General features: G+C 45.1%; 1 protein-coding gene across 8 annotated transcripts in view; it reads right to left on the reverse strand.

The window, feature by feature from the left end:
• LOC146186797 (uncharacterized) overlaps positions 1-16,470 on the reverse strand; it is an 86,800-nt gene that overhangs the window by 69,960 nt on the left and 370 nt on the right. For 6 of the 8 annotated variants that reach the window (XM_084607420.1, XM_084607417.1, XM_084607415.1 and 3 more), the window contains exons 2-5: positions 11,403-11,555; positions 9,415-9,490; positions 5,890-6,143; positions 570-677 (exon numbers count right to left, since the gene is read on the reverse strand). In XM_084607420.1, the coding sequence (XP_084463546.1) occupies positions 570-677; positions 5,890-6,143; positions 9,415-9,430 (378 nt within the window). In that variant the 5' untranslated portion in view covers positions 9,431-9,490; positions 11,403-11,555. The remainder of the gene's footprint in view (positions 1-569; positions 678-5,889; positions 6,144-9,414; positions 9,491-11,402; positions 11,556-16,470) is intronic. The other 2 variants (XM_084607416.1, XM_084607414.1) reach the window with 1 other exon arrangement.

The following is a 16,470-nucleotide window of genomic DNA, read 5'->3' on the forward strand; positions in this document are numbered from 1 at the left end:
AAGCTTTGAGATGCCATTTCCTGGATGCTGATTTGAAAATAGCTTTTTTTTGAGTAGTGGCACATATCTTTCAATTGGGATAAAATGTACTTGAAGATTTACAGACAATGAGAGAATAAGACAATAAGCGATGAAATATGTCCCTTCTCCACCGATAAAAATATTAACCAGCTATTAAGCCACACTAATGTGATCAGCCATTTCAGCTGCAATTAAAAATTCCAAGTTCACCAACAAAAAGTGGGCTAGTACTGCATTACGTAGCTTCTTCACTGCACCAATTACCTCATCTGAAGCACCCTGCCTAACTAAGGGTGTGCTCCATTTTCCCTACAAGGCATCAAGTGGACGTACTGCAGGAACACCCCCGTAGTGAGCAGCAATGCAGGCTTCTCAGCCTAACAATGCCAGAACTGCCCCCGCATGTGAAAGAATAACTAAAATGAGGCGCTAATATTGCAGGAAAGCAGCACTAATCACAGCCTTTCTGCAAAAAAAAGTAATAAAAGCAAGACGAACGGGCAGAGCTTCTCTGGGCAGAGTCCCCCAAGATCAACGGACATTCCCACCTGCACCGACAGCATCTGTGGCGAGGCCGTGGCTGCCTCGGGCGAGAGATCCAGAGGTGGCGAAGCATCATCTCGAAGCGCGTGGCTGCGCACTAGCACCTTTAGCCGCTGCACACACCATCCCAGACAGGAGGAGGACCCAGTCAGACACAGAGACACACAGACACAGAGAGAAAGAGGGAGAGACACTTTGCCCACACTTGTCACACTTTAGTCACTACAGATATAAAGCTAGCCCCCAACTGCTGCCACAGTACAAATGCAAATGCTCTTGGTGCAGCAGTGGTGGGCAAAGTGGATGGCACCCCCCCGCCCCACAGAGCAAGATGCCACATTCAGGCACTCGCGGCTTCCACTATCTATTGATACTGACAAAACCTGCTACAGGGACTATATGTCAGCAATGTGCCATATTCAAGCACTTGCGCTCTCCACTATCTATTGATACCGATAAAAGCTGCTATAGGGTCAAAATATGAGCAGGTACCACATTCAGGCACTCGCTGCCTCCACTATCTACTGATACTGGAAGAAGCTGCTACAAGGACTAAATATCAGCAAATGCCACATTCAGGCACTTGTGCCCTCCACTATCTCTTGATACTGATAAAAGCTGCTATAGGGTCAAAATATGAGCAGGTGCCACATTTAGGCACTCGCTGCCTCCATTATCTGCTGATACTGGAAGAAGCTGCTACAGGGACTGAATGTCAGCAAAGTGCCACATTCAGGCACTTGCGCCTTCTACTATATATTGACACTGATAAAAGCTGCTATAGGGTCAAAATATGAGCAAGGTGCCACATTTAGGCACTCACTGCCTCCACTATCTATTGATGCCAGCAAAAGCTGCTACAGGGAAAGTGTCATATAAAGTGTCAGTCAGCTAAGTGTCATATTCAGGTTGCGCCCTCCACTATCTATTGATACTGATAAAAGCTGCTATAGGGTCAAAATATAAGCAAGATGTCACATTCAGGCACTTGCTGCCCCCACTATGTATTGATACTGGCAAAGTACCATATTCAGGCACTTGTGTCCTCCAGTATCTGTTGATACTGATAAATAAAAGCTGTAGGGTCAAAATATGAGCAAGGTGCCACATTCAGGCACTCGCTGCCTCCACTATCTATTGATACTGGCAAAAGCTGCTACAGGGACTAAATGTCAGCAAGGTCCCACATTCAGCACTTGCTGCCTCCACTATCTATTGACACCAACAAAAGCTGATAGAGGGTCAAAACATGAGCAAGGTGCCACATTCTGGCACTCATTGCCCTCACTATCCACTAACACTGAGAAAAGCTGCTGTAGGGGCTAAAAATGAGTAAGGTGCAACATCAAGGCACTCACTGCCTCCACTATCTATTCACACCAGCAAAAGCTGATACAGGGGCTAACAGGAGCAAGGCGCCATATTAAAGCACTGTCTGCCTCCACTATCCATTGAAACTGACAAAATTTGCTATATAAGGACAAAATATGAGCAAGGTGCCATATTAAGGCTCTTGCTATCTCCATTATCACTGATGCCAATAAAAGCTGCTACAGGATCAAAATATAAGCAAGGTGCCACATTCAGGCACTGATTGCTCCAATTATCCACAGACACCGAGAAAAGCTGCTGTAGGGGCTAAATATTAGCAATGTGCCTCCACTATTTATTGAAGCAGACAAAAGCTACTACAAGGACTAAATACAGTAAACCCTCGTTAATACGAACTTGCATATTTCGAAAAATATCTGTTAAGTTGAAAATTTTCCACGCCGCGCTTTCCCCTCCCATAGGTGCTATGCATTAGCTCCTGTTTATCTCGAAGCATTTTTCGGGCGTAATGCGGATATCTCGAAATTTTGACCGGAAAGACCAAAGGCAAAGGTCCTTACCGAAAGGTGATAGGGGCTCCGAGCGAGCGCTTTGTTCTTATACTAAGTGCCGAATGCAATCACGTTCGAAGAGCGAATACAAAATTTCTGCGGATGCAGCCGTTTTTCACCTTGGGAGCAGTCACGTGAGCACCGATCGCACGCGGGGGCTGATGAGTCTTATTGGGCGTGGTTCGGTCAGTTGCTCTCCGTACGTGCATACCGGCAAGAGCGATTTAGTGATTGTGTGGTTCTGTTTCGTCGCGCCATGTGTACGAAGCGTTGACTGATTTTTGTTGTGTATGTGGTGTCCCCAACAAAGTTGAATGCAGCGGCGGCAACCAACGGCTTATGCGACACGTTTACCAGCTCGAGGACGCTTTTGTTGGGCCGAATGCCAACGTGAAGCGAGCAAGCATTACCCAGTTCTTCCTTCAAAAATTATAAAGTTGAGTTTTTCCTGAGAATTCCTTTCCGTTTATTACAAAAGCTCCCTTTGGGCAGTAGAGTGTCGACGACTGTGACGGGCCGAGGGCCGCTAAAGCATTTTCGCTCGTCGCTGTCACGCTCAGGTTCTGGGTTTGTAGAAAATTTCGCGTATCACCCAGAAGCAGCTTGCTAGGCAGCCAATCGCAGAAGGCTTTAAGCTACTCAATTTCCGTCCTGTTTTTCTTCTTTCCTTTTTTTTTGTTTTTTTTTTTTTTTTGCGCTAGCAAAGTTAGTTTTCCTAGTCCGGTTTGAGCGAAGAACCTGCAGACGCTCACTTCGTCTGATTCGTGATATATGAGCGCATCGAGGCAATTCAGTAAAAGCTTGGTAGGGTAGTAAAGGAAAATAAAAAGGCTAGTGGGGCTGGATATTATTAATTGTTGAAAGGAGCAAGGGGAAGTCTCTGCTTGCATAGCAGTGTAGTAGCGCACCATTGAGCTGTGACCTTTTTTTTTTTATTATTATTATTACATGCGATGCGTTACAAAAAAATTCATCACTGTTTTACCGTACGTCATGCTGTTTAGTGAGAAACAGGATATAGCGTAATAGTACTCCCCCTGACCGAACGACGAGGCGGCGGTAACAAAGCAACGCTGAAAGCGTACCTCTGTCGCAGAGTTCCGTCACTCTGCGCGGTGTGCACCAGCGGTGACGTCGCGAGGCTGATTGCCAGGGATTGTCGACAAATTTTTGGCATTTTGTTTAACCCGAAACTCCGCTTATCTCGAAAGTTTTCCCCGATTTTACAACTTCGAGTTAACGAGGGTTTACTGTATGAGCAAGTACTAAAGCAAGGCTGAAGGGCCTGTTGGTATGGCAGGTTGAAGTTTATTTGCTGCCACCTAAAAAAAGGCACGCACACAAGGGAGAACCACATGGGACAAACTAACAACTGAATTTTTTTTTAAACGAATCCCGCAGAGAAAGGAAGTATTGCACAGCATTGCAGCAGATGTCCTATAAAATGTTCTCCATGTTTCCCCAAAGTTTCTATTCCCGGACAAGGAAAAACAATTTTCCAGATAGCAAAATATGGTGTTGCATGTATCAGTTCCCTCATCTCTAGTTATCACATCTAAGAGATTTGATCTCTTGAGTGACACTGTCTAGTTACCAGTCTTGGCTTGGTGCCTGCGTGGCTATTACTGAGTGGTCTGTTTTCAACAAAACTTTCAGTTATTAGCCCAGCCACTGTCCTGTGTGGTTCTGCCTTGTGTATGCATCTTCTCTGGATGACGAAAAAACCATCATAAATATAAAAAAGGTGCCCTATTCAAGCACTCGCTGCCTCCGCTATCAATGCATTGACAACGACAAAAGCTGCTACGGGGACCAAATATCACACACACCCATTCCACCCTAGGCTGTCTTAGCCCAGAGCCAGAGGTCTTGTTAGGACTGCATATGATGCTGCCTAAGATATACAGTAATGTCTTTGGTAAGCTAGGCTCTCCAGATATTTCCTCAGCTGCCAGCTCAAGTCTAAAATCAAAAGAAAGAAATTATGCATTAAGGGCAAGCCTGTATATTCTGACACCATGTTTACTCTAGCACACTATGCACCAATCCAACTTGACCACTGCAACACTGTCCCTTACCTATGGTCCACAGTGCCGCCAAAGGGCTCTGCACTATGTGCTCTTTAGTGGCCCTGTTCTTGACCAAATCTGCACATCGTTAACTTGATGTCCTTAACAGTAACCTGTTGGTAGAAGAGTCGCTTTAACCTTGTCTGCTCACTCAGAGAGTGCAGGTCCCCCCAAAGAACTCTATGTGGAGTAGCAACTAGAATCTGATTTGCCACCCAGATCTTTCTGCCTGAATTGAACAGCACAACAGTCTGCACTAGTACCGCGCATGCACGAAAGTATACATTACAGCACAGTTACCTCTGACTACGCACAATGAAACAATGCGTGCCACACAGGTTACTCGGGACAGGTTACTCGGGAAGCAGAAATGCTCATCAAAAGCTAAGCATTTACGGTACTAATATGCCAATGGTACTAGGGGTCATTGCAAAGGTTCTTGCTTCTGGATCTGTTCCAAACACAGCATTCGAGAGCAAAGGAAGCTGGCCACAAGCAAGGACAGAGCAAAGAAAGAAAGTGACAGAGAAAGAATAGCAAAGGGACTAGCAAAAGAAGGCTGCCAAGCGCAGAAAGTCACAAAAAAGAGTGCAAGTCCGAAAGGGTGCAATGCCTCTCACCACCTTACTGTGTGCGAGGGAGCCAAGCACGAGACAAGGAACAGGCGGTAATGTCCAGCAGTAAACCCACACTTTTGTAAATTTCGTGGCTCAGAGGCACACTGCAAATGTCATAATGAACAGTAGATTTTGTACGTACTATTAATTCTGTCCACAGAGAAATCACATCAGTGTGTGCCAAAAACATTTCAGGAAACATTTTAAAACATGGTACATTCCCTAGTTTCAAATTGCCTAATCAATCATGCATGCAGAGAACAAATGTAGGAACCTTAGTCGCAAGGAAATGGTTGAAAACTTATGCAGTAGTGGCTTAGCCAAGATGAAAGACTTTTTCTAAGACTCCAAACTCTGACAATGGCCAAATTCAGAAATATAAAAAGAAGTAAGCAGCAAAAAGACATTAAATTTTTTGAATGCTCTAGAAAAACCTTCTTCCTCGCCCCCCACACATGCACCCCATTGACAGGTGCACCGGTGCATCTCTCTGGAAAGCGCCTTAGCAACTAGCAAGCTTTGCAGGCTGACGCCAGCCCCGCCAATGCTGAACAAGGCATGCCGTCCAATGACCAGACACTTGCGTCAAGAACCCTCAGGTATGAAGGGCACTTTGCAGGTGTCGCAGTAAAACTCGGAAGCAAGCTAAGCGGCTGTTGACCTCTGGGTATCCAAAATCGGAGCCCTCAAATGCTCGCTGCAGTGGCACCACCACCCAAGGTCAGCACCATGAGCTAAAGCAAGCTGGCAGCTCACCTGTGCCGAGGCTCGGCTGGGTGCGTCCCCCGGCTGGGCCTCCTCTTCAGTGGCACCCACTTCCAGGCGGATGGTGACGGGTGCCAGCTCGTCGGCCACCTCCACTTCGCACTGCTTGGAGAGCCGCACAGGGGGCTGGACGCCCCCCCGAGGGGGTGGGCCGCAGGGGGGAGGAGCCGGGGGCGGGGATGACCCATTGGTCCCACGCCCCCCTTCCATGGGGCAACCCCCAGTTTGGACCACTATGCTTGGAACTGCAGGCCAAGAGAACGAAAGTCAACCCCACATCCTCCAAGTCACACTAGTATCCACAAAACAAGGTTCTTCGACAAGAACAACAGAGCTCATTTAAAAGTGTGACACACATTATGTCATTGATTCACATACAGTGACCTTGACAGCAAAGTACTGAGGACAGAGGTTACATTGCAGGAGACTCCAGTGAACCTAATGGCCAGCAAACATTCAGCACAGACTGTAGCGGATTCGGATGAGCCAGGCTCCTCACAAGCCGGCTGTCATTTCCGGCTCCCGATGAGTCCAGCTTGTTATGTGCTTTATGGTCCAGGGTGCCCAGTTTACAGCAAGTAGGGCTCGTCTAAGACAAACCTAGTTCAATCAACCGATGGGGCATGGATACTAAAAAACCATTTTGGCTCCCATTCGTAAACAAAAATGTTTGTTGAGGGTTAACTGAGCCATGTCGCTGTTTCTACATGCTAAGTTCCCCAACTATCAATATCCTAAGTTTGGGGCTCCACCTCACATAACACTCAACTAAAAAAAAAAAAAGAAAGAAAGAAAGAAAGAAAGAAAGAAAGAAAGAAAGAAAGAAAGAAAGAAAGAAAGAAAGAAAGAAAGAAAGAAAGAAAGAAAGAAAGAAAGAAAGAAAGAAAGAAAAATTTAGTCATAGGTCGCATGCTAGTAGAACCCTGACAGCATAAAGCAACTGACCTATCAGAAGTTTCTCTCCGAAAATTCCGGTGAGGAATGACAGATCTAGGTTAACCTGGACAGCCAGCAATCTGGAGAGGGAGTTCACCTTCTGCTGCCCTTCAGGCAGGTTGGCCACAAGGAGCTTCACTGTACCCCTGTGCTTTCACCCTCACATGATGACCCCCATCCAGCCATATAAATGTCCTAGTAAAAAACAAATACATCCAACGAGGTATGCTACACACACTAGCTACAGCACTCAAAACTATTTAAGAGCACAGATAGAGTCCAGCACAAAAAAAAAAAAAAAGAAAAGAAACAGCTTTTCACAGTAATGTGCAGCTATCAAGTCCAGCACCTGCAACTTCCAACCCTAAGCACCCTAACAGATTCTGGGCTTCCCTCAAGTACACTTCTATAAATGTGGCATCTGAACATTAAAATATGTACAGCCTTAATCAAAAGTCTTCAGGCCACAAGGCCCACTTGCGAGCAGTCTTGCTGGACACTTGCAGTACCTACGAGTCTCAACAAGTAAGGAGGAGAGATTTCCTCCCCAAAAGAGATTTCAAACTTTGGGTGTGATATAACTACCGCACACCTCAAAAGCCCCATTTCTCAGTACTGCCATCCATCCATAAAGCAGCCAGAAGATGTCACTGTTCCACATTTCTGGACTATGCAGAAAGAGACTCCACTGTAGTATTACTGCAAAAACAAATTCTGTGGCAAGGTCTGAATAGGATCTGCCAGAACCACTACTGATAAAAAAATAGAAAGACACTTCAACACAACAACTGTGAAGTGGCTGAGGAAGTGGCTAGAGTATGACAAGGACCTGTGACTAATATACACTTTCTTCACATAAACAGCATCGTACAAGACAAAGGATACGGCACAATCATGCCATTGCTGCAGAGATTTGTCCTTTCAATTATTGAAACTCACAACCAAACTGCAGAAGTTGCTAGCTTGGTCAATTAGGAACCCCCAGACACCAGGCAAAGTGACCTTCAAATGTCTGTTGGTAAATGAAAAAAAAAAAAAAAGCAGTCTACTGTGGGCACTGTGCCACCACCAAGCACAATAGCATAGCATGTACACATCCTAATGCTGCTCTCTTCTGCAGCCATCCTGAAGCCTCAATGGAGACCAACAAACAGAAAAACCTGGAATCATTAACTAGAAAGCCCACTTCGAATGCTGCCAAAATGCAAATATGTGAACCATCATAAACCTTATTTTTGCATATTTTAGCTTTTTGCCAAGAATGTATATTTGGGGAATGAAGAAATAAATGCAGCGTGGCTTGTTTTTTATTTCTCTCTTAAGGTGACATGCTTACTGTGTGATTTATCCACAAGCTCTAGGCACCACTCGTCAAAAATGAAGTGAACCAGTGTTCAGGTCCATACTGTGTTCCTCCGTCAGAACCAGTGAATCTCTAGCAGACCTTACCACATACTGCAGTGAGTCATGTGCAAAAGGAAACTGCTCCTCCTCCTAATGATTCCCCATGCCCAATAACCTAGCATTGTGCCTGACTGCACAGACAAACATGTGCAATATTTTGTATATAACAAAGATTTTGTTGCGAAAACAACACTACGACCGCCAAAGCGAGACCTCGGGTGGCTGCAGCTATGCAGTGAAGAGGCGTACCTATGAGAAGAAGACGAAGAAGACGACAAAGAATACGAAGAAGATGAAGAATACAAAGAAGATGACGAAGAACAAGAAGGCGAAAACCCTCGGGTGGCCGCAGCTATGTAGTGAAGAGGTGTAGCTATGAGAAGAAGCAGAAGAAGACAAAGAATAACAAGAAGACAAAGAAGACAAAGAAGACAAAGAAGAACAGGAAGACAAGAAGAATAGAAGGCTAAGAAAAAGAAGAAGAAGAAGAGCGCTCGATCACCCGCAGCTAATGCTTTCGCTCCACATTCAGGTCAGCAGCGTTGAACCTCTTCATTTTACTCGATTCTATTCTTGCATTACTGGGCAGAATGTAAAACGTGAAGTGGTGTTTCACAAAACACAAACTACCAAAAGCACAATCGTCTGCACAACATATATAGATAAAAGAAACTGAAACCACTCCCACAACCAACCATGTTTTGACAGGGAATAACCCAGCAAATGATAGGCACCAACGGTAGAGAAGTGGCAAGTAGATACAGCAGGCCAAACAAGACTGACGAGTTGCACAGGTAGGCCAGAAACAAGTATGCGAGGAAAAAGAAAAGCCTTGCAGGCATTGAAGGGCACTACTTTGCTGCCGGTAATCCCACTGACACTGGGTGCCTTCAAAAAGCTCTTGCAGTAAGTCCTTCGCCAAAAGGTGGCCCTTCGCATTTCTCATTTATTATCACTACCACAATTAACTCTACTAACTTGAACTCGCAGACAAATAAAACTGATTAAAATTGTGCTGAAAATCATGTACGTTCTCAACATGATGCACCAGTCAGGATAAATCTGAATTTCAAATAAAAAATGGTCAGGTCAAAGCGACTGCCTGCATTTGGCAGCAGCTTCCATTGCAGCTGTTCCAAGGCCAGCATCAGCTGACAAAGGAAATGCAGCACTCACTTTCAGACTTGGCCATAGATTCCCTGCTGTAAGAATCCAGGCTGCCTCAGTGAAGAGCAGCCACAGCAGGCAGCTCCTGAATGGAGAGAGAAAAAAAAAAACAATATTCGCTATTTGGAAACCCCCATCCACCATTTGTGAAATTTGTGAAATGTGTTCACTACTGCTCTCCAAAAGTGTTGTGGACAAGAAAGAGAAAGAGACCGGTCTCAACGAACAGTGAACAAGGGAACCGGGCCAGTCTAAACACACAGAGCTCAAGTGTCAGAACCCTCACACTGCTCGTACAGCTTCCGTCAGGTCTCCTTAGTTCTGTGCAAGCAGGGAATCACCCATTGTTGCAGTACAACAATGCTTGAAGTAGAAGTCGCCCAAAATACAGGAGATGCTGCTCCAGTAAACCACAGTGCTGTCTACTGTACAGTGACGCATTCAATTCACTTGCAGAGCTGCACAGTCACAGGAGGCCCCAACTGCACCTGCTGCTGCATACTGCATTAAAAAATTCCAGTCACGCACTGACTGTGGAAACATTTTAAGGTGGAGCTGCTGTTTCTTAAACGGGGTGGGAAAAAAAGCTGAGGGTAAGATATTTGTCTATAGTGTCCTGCAGCTGATATTCCTGTGGTCAGACATCACTTCTTTAAAACAGTACAAAACTGAAACAGATACATTTGAGGAAAGTTTCTTGCTTTCCCCTGGTCTTCAACTTTCAGCTGGCAGCTCAGAAGCAAAGCCTGCTTGGATTCAAACAAATGCGGCAGTTAAGACCACTCTGTACAAAAAAGAAAAGCGTGAGAATGTGTCACTATGTTGTGTTTTTTTATGGCACGTAGACAAATAAGGCCATCATGTGTCAAACACTGACTGGGAGAACGAAACGGGTGGCTTTCTCCACTATATAAAGTCACTTTTTCAGGTAGGAAAAAATGAAGAAACAACTTTCAAAGTGTGATTATCAGTCTGGCTAGACAGGGTTTACACAGCCAGTACCCGTTTAATGAAGGCACAGCCAAATTACAAGACTTTAAAGCTGCAAAAAAGTCCCCACTTGCTGATTTGCTGCACGCCCTCCCTTTAGTCTGCACTGTATTCTCCCGCCCCTTACAAGAAAATCAGCAATTGCAGGCCCTTGGACAGGTGGAAGGGTGCACCAGAGGCCCAACTCGTAGGTACTCGTATCGGCAGCCTCTCTTTCTGTGCAAGTTTCTTTTCTCTCTTTCTTCTTTTTGCTGCACTGTGCATTTCCTATTTCCCATTCAATCTACCACAGCACCCCCACGACATCCAGGCCTGTTTGAGGACAACTCTTTCAGAAATCATAGGAAGTCGTAGATGGGAATCTGCATTCCATTAAGCACTCGAAAGTCCAACCTGCTAGAAGGCATGAAATTATGCAATATCCTCCAGAATTAGTAAAGCACCACAAAGTAAAATAAGCTGGTGGATAAAATCAGTACACCTACTTTTCAGAGAGTTCAGAGCCAGCTTATCTTGCTCTCAATAATTTCAGTTATAGCTCTCTGCAGCGCAACAGCATAAGAAAGCTGCAATATACACACGAGAATTAGGTTTGGTTTATATGCTAGGCACCACAGGGCTAGAAGTGGCAGCACTGGTGGTGGTGATAGGAATGCATTTCACCAATACATCACTGCAGCACAATTCCATTTTGTCAATGGTACAGCCCAGCAACTCATGTTTTTGCCTTCTGGCTCTGCATCGATGCAAAGAGCAAACCAGAATCCATTCATCCATCCACTGTGGGTCTGCACCCTTGAGATAACAAAATACCAAGTTGCTGAGTCAACTAGCCGGTTCGTCTTTGGAGCCGCCTCCATTTCCACTAAGAAGCTAGGCACTCCTTCGAGCAATGTATCCTGCTTAGAGAGAATACGGCACAGCAGGATAGCTACACTTCATTGTGTTCTCTCTAAGCATGACACGCACTGTACAACAGCTCCAGAAGTAAGTAGGGAGGGCCTTACCACAAGCCCAGTGGCCCAACTTCGAGGGAAGTCTTTGGTGGCCGGCTGCTCCATCTGGTGGCTCACCTGGGCAGCAGCAGCGCTCAGGCAGGGCCCGGGCATCTCGCGCGTGCTTCTCATGCGGCTACACAACGGGGCTTCCGGGGCCCCCGCCTGCAAGGCATCAACTACCTTCGCACAAACGTTTGTCCACCCCCGCCTACAATGGTTCTCTCCGCCATTTACCTCACCAAAGAGCACTTAGATCAAGCCTAGTGGCAAAGACGCCACAGGCTGAAATCATTAATAACAGCATGAGGCGAACTGTTAGGAACTGCCACTTAGAGATTATGAAAATATGTCCACACACCTGTATGGCACATTCAAACTGTGCCCTTCTGTGTATGCTAATGACACTACCACTGCCTGCACAAATCTGCACGTGTTTCTAAGACAAGTGAACTACAGCTCAAACAAACATGCAATTACATAATGCTTCAAGCACTAGGCTGTTTGCTAATGATGCCCCCAGCCTACTCTACAGCACAGTGTTCGCAGACCCTACTTAGGTGCCGAAAGCACTATAAATAGAAAACGTGATCACTATGCAGTTAAACTGACAGCTGTGGAAAAGTTTAAAGATGTCAAGTGCATATGTACTGCCATACCTCAAATTATAAATGTGTTTTCACTATGAGTTCACGACAGTTTCACTGTACCCTTTCAGACAAATCTGGCATTAGGCAATGCTGTGACAATTTTAACAATAACTTTCATATGCTAACCCCGCATGGCAAGAGAACATGCCCCATCAGTGCAGCATAAGCAAGCCAGTAGATATATTTGTTATACAGATAATTTAAGCATGATGGCAGAACTCTGCCTGCCCTGACCCATAACACAGATATGCACCTAACCAACTTGTGCCTACTGCCCGACATGACCACCAAACAATGAGAGCAGGAACGTTAAATGTGATAACAATACACAGCAGAAGTAAAGCACCACAAGTGCCAGAAAAGTGGCAGTAAAAAAAAAAAGTTAACAAACAGCAAGCCAGTTGCGGCAAGATATATGCCAGAGGGAAAAGTGCACCCCCCCCCCCCCCCTCTCCCCCAAGGAAAAAAGATTCACACAAGAAAATTATACCAAGGTCAGTTTTTTGTTTTGTTTTTTTTACCAAAAGAAGTTCAAGAAATACATGGTTGAAATAGGAAAACCTCCTTCCAAAAAACTCCAAAATCCACCCCTGAGCTAATGTGGCCACAATGGGTAGTACATCACCCCCTGCCATGCCACAAAAAATTCACAAGCACGGCTAAGCTAATACAGAAGGTGAACCTCAAAAGGTGCATTTCCTTCAGATTAGTTCTGGTATTTCAAAGGTATGTTATACATTAAAAATATAAGCATGATTTGTGTAACCTTCAAAAGTTGCATAAGTTTAAAAGCCTGCAAGACAACATCAATGTGATGACAGCTAATGCCAAACACCTAGCCAATGACCACTGCTACAATGGAATTATTCAAATCACAATTTTCTCCAACAGCAAATCTACAATGACAATATGAGTGATCATCCAAGGCCTCCATACTCAGTCCAACCCTGCTCCACCAAATGCATGCCATCATTCCCATCATCGGCCTGACTATACCCACTCCAATTAACCCGGACCTGTGCTAGCTGCACCCACTTGACCCCAGCGAACTTCTTAACCTCATCCGCCCACCTAACTTTCTGCCGCCCCCTACTACACTTTCCTTCCCCTGGAATCCAGTTTGTTACCCTAAGCGACCATCGGTTATCCTCTCTTCGCGCTACATGTCCTGCCCATGCCCATTTCTTCTTCTTAATTTCCACTAGAATGTCGGTAACTTGAGCTATTTCTCTGACCCACTCTGCACGCTTCCTATCTCTTAATGTTACCCCTACCATTTTTCGTTCCATAGCCCTCTGCATTGTCCGCAACTTAAGTACAACCCTCTTTGTTAGCCTCCACGCTTCAGCACCATAGGTGAATACAGGTAAGATGCAACTGTTGTATACTTTCCTCTTGAGCGATACCGGTAAGCTGCTAGTCATAATCTGCGAGTGCTTGCCAAATGCGCTCCATCCCGATCTTATTCTCCTTGTTATTTCCCTTTCGTAGTCTGGATCTGCAGTTACTACCTGTCCTAAGTAGACATAATCACCTACTATTTCCACTGCTTCGCTACCTAACGTAAACTGCTCTTTCTTTCCGAGGCTGTTGAACATTACCTTGGTCTTCTGCATACTGATTTTCAAGCCTATATTTCTACTTCTCCTGTCGAGGTCATCAATCATTCTTTGCTGTTTATCCCCTGAGTTACTTAGCAGGGCAATGTCATCAGCAAATAGCAATTACTGCGGTATTGTCCATCTACCCTTATCCCTGGCTGCTCCCATTCCAAGTCTCTGAATACTTCTAAGCAAGCTGTGAATAGTACTGAGGAGATCGTTTATCCTTGCCTAACACCTTTCTTTATAGGAATTTTGTTACTTTCTTTATGTAGAACTATGGTTGCTGTGCAGCCCCTATATATATCTTCCAGCACTTTCATGTACGCTTTGTCTACACCTTGATTTTGCAATGCCTGCATGACCACAGAGGTTTCTACTGAGCCAAATGCTTTTTCGTAATCAATGAATGCTATGTAATGCCACTTTCATTAAACAATCTACGATATCAGCAATTCTGAGCATCAAAACTGAATAAGAATGTGTTGCAGCGTTCCTCTCAACGTTGACGACTGGGCAAGCCAGTACTGATCCATGTCAAAAACCAGCCACAAGGGTGCAACAAAAAGAACAAGAAGCAAACAGGACACAGGTCAGACTAATAGAAAGGGTAAACAAATCTGCAGAGAGATAGCCAAGGCCTAGTGTATCTCAAAGGCAAAGTCCAAGTATGCAACGAAGCTGACAATGAATTTTCACCCGAAGGAATTTGCTTTTTAGGTGATATGCTAAGTGACTGCCATTTGATTCCTGGCCCCGTTTCACTGGTTTGAGGCATGTGCACATGCAATTTGTGCGAGCCTTATTTTGCTTCTCAATAAAAATTTAAGTCTTTAGTCCAGCCTCTGTTTTGTGTGCTCCTCGTTCTCCCCATTTTCTTTTTGGTTTTTTTTTTTTTTAATGATTTTTCTCAGTGTGCTCCCCTCTTAAAACACTGTGTACAAAACAAAGTTTGTTGCTTTCTTTTTTTTTCATCAAATAAGATCCTTTCTCCCCAGTTACTACAGTAGCATTAGCCGCTTTCTCTTCACATACACGCATGTCCTTGAAAGGCTAGGGTTATGTCGGGTTATCAGGTGTTCGGCTCATAAGTACAGCACTCACAAAAAAAGGCATTTCCAGGTTAAGAATACCAACAATCTTAAATGCACTATGGCAACCTATCCACACCCTGATATGGGAACCTCGACAAGGGCTGCCACTAAAGATTCATGAATTGCACATCCCAGTACCAAACAATGGCCTAGGCGATTATGGATGCAATAGCATACCTAATTAAGGGGAAAAGTAATTCCTACACAAAATGCACTTAACTTGACTAGGTTTTATACTCCATAACACTATCAGAATACGGCTAGCCATTTATAATTTAAATGAACGCAACTTGCACTGCAAAACTTTTTAAGCGTAGGCACCTATCCATTATATGCATACACTCAGGTAACATTCAAGCAAAAATTAATACGCTAGAATGCATAACTGCTACTCATCCGATGCAGTCAAAGTAGCCAACACGCTCATTTCTTTATCACTGTGATTAAGGTTGATCAAGGAACATTCAGAATTTGTTGCAAAAAATATAAACTAGACTTCGACGTATGCAGCTTGAGGTAACCTTTACTTCATCCTAAGAACTCGGAGAAAAACAACCCAGTGTTGAGTTGCCTCTCTCCAGTTCTGCTGTATGCACAGCCATTGTTTCAAGCAGCACCTAGCCAACTCTACAGCTTAATCCAGTAAAAACAATAGTTCGCGAGTAAGCTATTTCCCGCTAATCCATCACTACACGCCTGCACTTGGTACTCGCAGTGCAGTTTTCGAGAGAGAAGATTCTCCTTTCAAACGAACCGCCTTAGATGCGCAAAGCGGAGATGCGCATACATATCTCGGAACGTCATGAATGTTTGGGGGTCAAGACAAGCTGATTTGCCATGGTGACTCACTGCACGCTGCCAAGCGTAGCCGCTGCCTTTAGAATGCGAAATTTTCTGAGTGTTCACTAGTTTCACAGCTCGAAATCGCAGGAAATGGCGCAGTGATAAGTTGAACCACGTGTGCTTTCGCGATTCCCTCTTTGTAAGGTGTCCGCGCGTTTTTTCCGCGACTTCTCGTAATGTAAGCGTTCAGCATTCCTCGCCTCCCGGCCGGCGAGACCGAAGACGACTGACGATTCAACGCGAAAGCCGGCACCTCGCAAAAGATAACTGGAAAGCATGGTACCGCTTGCTGCATAGCCTTTCACGTGGTTACACGGCGCAAACAGGAGAGATCGCGACCGTTCACAGAAACTACCTTCCATTACTGACGCAATAATTAATTTAGTTCAAGCTTTGCTAGGCACAAAAACGAAAATGCGCGCCCCTCGTGGAAAGACGGACCTTGTGTTTACGCTGCCTACGCTAAGCTCGGCCGTGCCACCAACTTTGATTATAAACATCTTAGCTGCCTGCCCCAGCGCGTGAATACGCTAGGATTCACTGCAGAGAGGCTACACCGACCACAAACTTTAACCTAGCAATTCTGGCACACGGCGTCCGAATTATTCGCATTTGGGAACGCCGTGAATGCACAGTAGTCAACACACCCCGAAGTGTCGTTCCCCAATTTACGCCCAGAACTCGCACTTAGACGGCGACGCAAACATGAAGAAGCGAAGACAGAGTGATCATCACGGAAAAGTTCCAACTGCTCCTGTGTACGGCAGGGAGGTAACAGCACTACAATTAGAACCCGAGGTGTGTTCCGACGACTTCAAGACAGGCTAGAGTCGCTAGGCCTATCCCCACTGGCATCAACTGGATGTAGTATGAATGAAAACTCTGCAACGGA

The sequence above is a fragment of the Amblyomma maculatum genome, chromosome 6, assembly GCF_055883805.1.
Source record: "Amblyomma maculatum isolate TAMU_Amacu chromosome 6, ASM5588380v1, whole genome shotgun sequence".
In the NCBI taxonomy this organism is placed as follows: domain Eukaryota; kingdom Metazoa; phylum Arthropoda; class Arachnida; order Ixodida; family Ixodidae; genus Amblyomma; species Amblyomma maculatum.